The sequence below is a fragment of the Vigna umbellata genome, chromosome 7, assembly GCF_029865625.1.
Source record: "Vigna umbellata cultivar VRB3 chromosome 7, Vumbellata_1.0, whole genome shotgun sequence".
Classification (NCBI taxonomy): Eukaryota; Viridiplantae; Streptophyta; class Magnoliopsida; order Fabales; family Fabaceae; genus Vigna; species Vigna umbellata.
The window spans coordinates 24,040,733-24,047,575 of record NC_142171.1 but is presented as its reverse complement, the minus strand read 5'-3'; the positions used below and the strand labels follow the sequence as shown (position 1 = coordinate 24,047,575).

Below are 6,843 nucleotides of genomic sequence, written 5' to 3'. Positions count from 1 at the left end.
GTTGAATATACACATAGAGTCATGTATTTATAATAGAAGAAATATGGGCTAAGTCCAAAAATACAAATAAGAAATAATAATAAACTAAATAAAGATAAAAGATAAATGTAAAATAAAGATAATATATATATATATGATTGTTGGAAAGAAATGCATGAATTCTTGATTGAAATCCACATTAAAAGTGAATTAAGTGAGTTGAATATACTTGTGAAATTAATCTACACATAAGCGGTTTATACATCAATTTTATCTTTATTGTCGAACCTTAAAACAACACACTCTACGTTAGACAAAAAAACAACTATTTGTTAGTCTAATTGATAAAAAATTCACATCGAATTAATTTGGTTCACTCAAAATATATTGAATGAAAATCCTTGAGAAAAACAATGATTTGATTTAAAGATCTTTAAAATGTATTAGACTAAAATACAAAATGTATATGTAAAATATATTGAAGTAAATGAAAGATGTACTATATGTGGTCGTAAATCCTTTGACCTTATCAACTATATTCCTGAAATAGTTACTTAACACATCGATAGGATATTGTCTACCAAATATTTACACTACTACCTTGTAGCCAATACAATTATATGGAAGATCATCGAATACTCTGCAATTGATGAACTATATATTGAATACCGATGACTGCACTCCCAAATGAGTAAGTTCAATATTGCATAGCGCGTGCCAATAACCAAATACCGAATATTATGTTTCCTAAACTAAAGGCTACATCGATCCTCTAATAAGCATGCTCCTCATTACTAGTACTTACTCCAGCCTAACAAAGACATTTCATATTAGATAACCTAGTCAAAAATGGTTGTAGTTCGCTGCAAGTAAGCTAGTCATTGGACCTATAGGCCAATGGACCCATTGAGGCTCATTTTAGTGAAGACCCATGATGACGAAAACACCTTATAAATATTATTTTAATCAAATTTTAACTTATTTTTATATTAATTCAAATTTAACTAGATTTTTTGACTAAAGCACCACTTGAATGTTGAAAATTTTTTTATAAAAACCTTACCATTCAATAAAAAACAAAAAAAATTTGAAGTACGAGTAACAAGAGGTAAGAGTTTGTGGAGTAGAAAGAAGATTTACAATTTGATAACAAAATAAATATGACGATATTAAACTTTTAAATAAAATGTTTTCTTTATTGTGGTATATGTTATCTTAAAACCTTTATGAATTTTCTAGTATGCGTTAAACACTATTGTTATGGATGTTGTTTTAATATATTAGTTATTATTTTATCCTTCAAGTGTTCTACTCCATCACATAAAACAAGCTACATACCTTTAGTCCGTGACTTTCTATTTTTATATGCTTTATATCGTTTTATCTTCAATTGTATGCCTAAATGATTAGATAATTACAAAATCTTGATCTTAGTACGTAAGATACCCACTTAATCCATTATGAATGGTTATCTAAGACCACATTAATCTAAGATCTACATAATTAACTTTTGTATAAACCACAATTAATTATACATATATATCATAATCAAATACAAACATAGCATAATTATCATATAAACACAATTTTTGAAAAGTCATTATTTTTAAATTTACTTTGGTTTTACAATTAAAACATAATAATCATTTCATAATAATTCTTATTTTCTTTTTCTCTTAAATCAAACCTGTTCATTCAAACTTTTTTAATATTTTTTTCTGTCCTATTCAATTTGTTCTAATCATCTCTTTTTCTATGTATTATTTTTCTTCGATTTCCCACTTTCTTTACACCATAAAAAACAAATAATTAAAAGTATTGGTTCCAGGACACCCTGTTTGTTCAAGCCAACTGTCCCTTTCCTATAGCAAGAAACACCATATGCTAAAACCTATCACATGCACACTCATTTCGGTGTATCCCATTGTCTAAACACGTGACAACATTATCTGCGCTTTAATAAGAAAAGATTTGAGTCAACAACGTATTAATTTCATGGACCAAGTATACTCATTCCTAATTTAATTCAATTTATTGTTTAATTTTTTATTTTAATGAACAAGATGTACTTATCTCTAATTTAATTTAGGCATAATACCCAATTTTGTCCTCACTTTGGTTCGGAAATCTCAAGTTAGTCCCTTTCTAGAAATGTGAGTGCAATGGATCCTTACTTGTAATTTTTTGAGTCTAATGAGTCCCTTCCGTTAAATAGAAGGAAACGGAGTTAGTGGGCTGATGATGTGGCAGTACTTATTGATTACGTGTCAAAAGTCCAAAGTGTCTTCCTCCGAATGCGTGTGTTTCTCTGAAGTTTCGTGTTTCTGAGTCTGTTTCTCCACTTTCCTTCCACCCATCTTCCTTTCCTTTAAGATTCTCAATATCTTGAAATCATAACAATCCAATGGCCTCTCCTCTGTTCCTTCTTCCACCATCTCAATGGCCTCTCACCCAAACCAAACAGGTTCTCCCTCTCTCTCTCTCTTTCTATATTTCTTCACTCTTCTAAATTTTTCATTTTTCGATCACCCTTTTGCTTGTATCAGGAACGGGAGCTGACGGGCAAGGAGAAAAGGACCCCCCATCGCCGATCCCAGCATCAGCCTTTCAGAATCCACTTTCTGAGATATCGCCGTCACCGTCGCCGTCGCCGTCCTCATCGACAGCTCCGGCGCTGGTGCTTTCGAACTCGGGGAAGCGCATCGACCAGACGGGGAGGAAGAAGTACGTGAAGCAAGTGACGGGGCGGCATAACGACACGGAGCTGCACCTGGCGGCACAGAGGGGCGACGTCGGCGCCGTGAGACAGATCCTTCTCGACGTCGAATCTCAGGTTATGGGAACTCTCGGCGACGGCGACGACGACGATCTCGACATCGAGATTGCGGAAGTGCGAGCTTGCCTCGTCAACGAAGAGAACGAGCTCGGTGAGACCCCTTTGTTCACTGCAGCTGAAAAGGGTCATCTCCATGTCGTGAAGGAGCTTCTCAACCATTCCACTGCTCAGACTGTTTCCAAGAAGAACTGATCGGGATTTGATCCCTTGCATATTGCAGCTAGTAAAGGCCACCACTGTATGTAGTATCTCTCTTTTAGGGTTTCGAGGATGTCTTTGGCAGAGGGGAAGGTTGTTTTGAAGGTGATTGGGAAATTGTGCGAGGAGAGGAAGGAGTTGATGGTGGAAACTACCGTTTGCTGGAACTGGCGGTCTTTGTAGAAATCGAGAGTGGGGCGTCCGCCGACGCCAACGGATGAGGGGCGGCTGCTGACGTCGGAGTCGCGGGAGGGGTACTGGCGGCGGTGGAAGTCGACTGGAGTGGGTGGCGGTGGAGGAAGGAAAGAGTCCTTGGGTTGGCGTCGCGCGGTAGGTCTCATCCTCCCCAATTTCTGAATAAAATCCTTTCTTCCCTAATTTATTTCCTAATTAACCAACACATGTAAGCACATTTTTGACACGTAATCAATAAGTACTGCCACATCATCAGCCCACTAACTCCGTTTCTTTCTATTTAACGGAAGGGACTCATTAGACTCAAAAAATTACAAGTAAGGATCCATTGCACTCACATTTCTAGAAAGGGACTAACTTGAGATTTCCGAACCAAAGTGAGGACAAAATTGGGTATTATGCCTTTAATTTACTAAATTTCAAATTTATATTTCTCTTTAAAAATTCAGGGGTGGTCCCTTTTGAATTCATTATCCAAACCATTCATTATCCAAAACATTCGTGTTTATTTTTTTCAATTATCGTTACACTCTGTATGGTCCGATGATCCTGTAAAACAACACCATCCTATTCGCCGCATAGAATAAACAACATCGTTCATTTGCCGCATTTAAGTTCGATTATTTATGCCCAATAATATTTCTCAACAACCCATAGTTCCTTTTTATAAAATCTCTCATATGCAACACCTATATTAAACTAAAATAAAAAATAAAATAAAAGCTTAAAAAAAAATCAATCATCTCGTACGGACAACCACGCCGCCGCGTCTGGCCTCAGAAACAGAGTCGTCAAAGCCCACGAACCTACATTTGGCACCACCCATCACAGAGACGACAGCGGGAACCGGGTTTCCCTGAACCGGGTTCGTGGTCCTCCGATACGGACCAAACCACTTGTTCTGCATGTACCGGTTTTTCTCCACGGAGGCACAGTTAACCCCCGTTTCCTAAAACAACGCTTCGCAACACCGCACAAGATCCGAACGGTGCGCTTCAATTCCTCTGCAGTTCCAACGAATATTCGCGGCACGTAGCTCAGAAAATCTAGATACTCACTCGTGGGCCGTGCGATCTCGAACTGGCCCACGAAATCAAGGTCCACGAAGTACCTCTTATGCCACGTGGACGGTCCTGATCGTACCACGTCGATAAACTCATAGTTACCCGCCGTGGTGCCACCGGAAGAATCCCACCGCGTTTTGCAAATCGCGGCATTGTGTCCGCTCTCGCGCAAAAACGACATGGCGTTTCGCAGATACGTCGAAATGTTTCGTTCCTTCAAAAACGCGAACTTCTCCGCGGCCTCCGAAGCGTGCGCGAGAAGCAAGTTTGTGTAAGAGTCGGAAGCGTTGGATTCCCTTAGCATAAGAAGATCATCCACCGAGTCTAAACAATCGGAGACCGAGTCGACTCGCTCCGAGTCAAAGTCGTTCCTCGCTGAGTTATTATCCGAGCCGTCATTGTCCTCGAGGAAATCATGCACGAGTTCGGAGAGGCACGGCGAGTCGCCGTCACCGGAATGTTCGCTCCCGCTGCTGGTGTAGCTCAGTTGCCGACGATCGCCGCCGACTAGACGCGCTTTGGCTTCGTCGTCAAACGGGTCAGTAACTCGTTTCTTTCTTGCTAAAACCACCATGGATTGTGTTTTCCAGAAAATTTTGGATCAGTTAATAATCAATTGCCAGATTCGGTGATGGATTGGGTTTGAGCGTGGTTTGTGTTTGTAGAAGTTACTTTTAAAGACGAAAAAATAGCTGGAATTTTCTCGAGAATATTCGTGGGAACAGTTTCATTTAAAATGATTGCTGCGATTTAATGCAATCTTGTCTGTGATTTGACTCATTTGAAGTCTGGGGAAGTTAAAATGGGGATATGCGGGTAGGATCCGAATGAAGGGAATGTAGTTGTTGTGAGATGCTTGGCATATCCAGTTATATTCGGGTCAAGTCTTGGATCCTTGACGTGTGAGAGCGTGATTCCCCATGTGGGAGCGAGGTGTAGGCGAGCTTGCATCGGCGTGGCACGTGGTGCATTGATTGAGATAGTAGTTGGATAAGGTGGTAACGGGAAGGAAGGGTGGGGTCGTTTAAGTGGATAGGGGTTGCCGTTTAGTGAACCGGAAGGTCATATACACAAGTTGTGGACGTGTTTGTATCATGTTTATTATTATTAATCATTAATACTATTAAGACAAGTTAAATTGATTAATTTTGTATAAAAATTTATTGTAATTAATTTTGAAGATATTAACTTTAATATAACTATTAGTTTAAGGAATTATTTTAGTATGTGTACATTCTAATTATATTAATTAATATGTTTTTAATATGTAAGTTAATTTTACTTTAAAATAAAAATAATATTGTTTCAATAATGGGGTGGAGGCCAATTGTCTTCAAAATCAAACTTCAAATCAACTCCAAACTGTCTTATTAATCTAAGTTTTCACTTCAATACTCCTTATATCGTGTGAGATTAGCCTTATTAATCTAAGTTTTCACTTCAATACTCCTTATATTGTGAGATTAGCTGGGTTATCTGCAAAAGATATTCTATGCTTAAGTCAGTAAATAATCATTCGATAATCAGAATCATTTCTCAGCAATGTGATAAATGTGATCATCTATCTTCTTACCTTAAATTTGTATTTATAATTTTAGAACGAGCTTTCAATTAACATTGACTTAATCATGGTCCAATAATTGATAAACATATTTTAGTTGTAAACGTGCTTAATTTGCAATCTTGATTACTCATTATGTGACTTACCGATCAATTACCGTTTCTCTAATAGAAGTCATCCGGTTTTCGAGAACCAATTATGGGTATGAGGGAGTTGACTGCTCGATCAATTGTTGACGAGACAATTATACGATATATATACATATATAATATAATATATTAGATTTATTATGACTAATATAATTAATATAGAATTATTTTTTATTATTAATTTGGTACGATCCTTTAAGAAAATGTAAATGAGAGAAACTAGGGAAAAAAAGGAAAATAAAAAGTTGAGTCTATAGTGAAGTATTAAGTTTGTCCCTTTAGTCTTAGGAACCAATTTGTAATTATCATATGCAACTTACCAACAACAACTCACCATTAGAGCAACCACCTTTGTCGGTTCCCTCCAGCCTTACAAATAGGGTCCACTTTCCATTACTCTCCTCGAGTTTTCCTAACAAAGTATACATGTGTCATTTTTCATTACTCTCTTTGAGAGATTCCCCAACGAGGTACATAGGTATTACTCGCCATCACTCTTTTCGAGAGCTTTTCTAGCAAAGTATACACATGTCACTTTCCATTATTATACAATAATAATCATTGCAAAAGAAATGTTAGTTTTAAATGCTAGCCAACAATTTTTATTTTCTTATATAAGTGTACAATTTTTTCTTTCATTAAAGTTGACAAGTGCCAACAACCAATTTTTATTATTTACTGTAGCAACGGTTTTGACCAAGTTTCTACTCTATAAATAGAGCATTTTCTGCATGCCAAAAAAACACATCAAATCAAAGCTTTCTCTTCTCCTCTCAAAAAGAAAATTTTATTCCTTAAACTATCTTCTTAGTCTTTTCTTCTTATATTTTCTTATCCTCTTTACATCCTGGGTTTTCTCTT

General features: G+C 37.0%; 1 protein-coding gene and 1 pseudogene across 1 annotated transcript; one reads left to right on the top strand and one right to left on the bottom strand.

Annotated features, from left to right (window-relative positions):
- Positions 1-2,064: 2,064 nt before the first annotated feature.
- LOC124824445 (ankyrin repeat-containing protein ITN1-like) lies at positions 2,065-3,422 on the top strand. Its single transcript, XM_088094049.1, has 2 exons — positions 2,065-2,443; positions 2,526-3,422. Exons 1-2 carry the CDS (start codon positions 2,419-2,421, stop codon positions 3,005-3,007), a joined length of 507 nt encoding a protein of 168 aa, XP_087950175.1. The 5' UTR covers positions 2,065-2,418; the 3' UTR covers positions 3,008-3,422.
- A 425-nt stretch (positions 3,423-3,847) lies between these two features.
- LOC148195521 (uncharacterized) lies at positions 3,848-5,145 on the bottom strand (annotated as a pseudogene).
- Between the last annotated feature and the right edge of the window lie 1,698 nt (positions 5,146-6,843).

Bases quoted from the DNA above. Each gene is read 5' to 3' on its own strand.
- LOC124824445 (XM_088094049.1), top strand. From the start codon at position 2,419: ATGGCCTCTCACCCAAACCAAACAG. The intron at 2,444-2,525 runs GTTCTCCCTCTC...TGCTTGTATCAG, and splicing joins CTCTCACCCAAACCAAACAG to GAACGGGAGCTGACGGGCAA.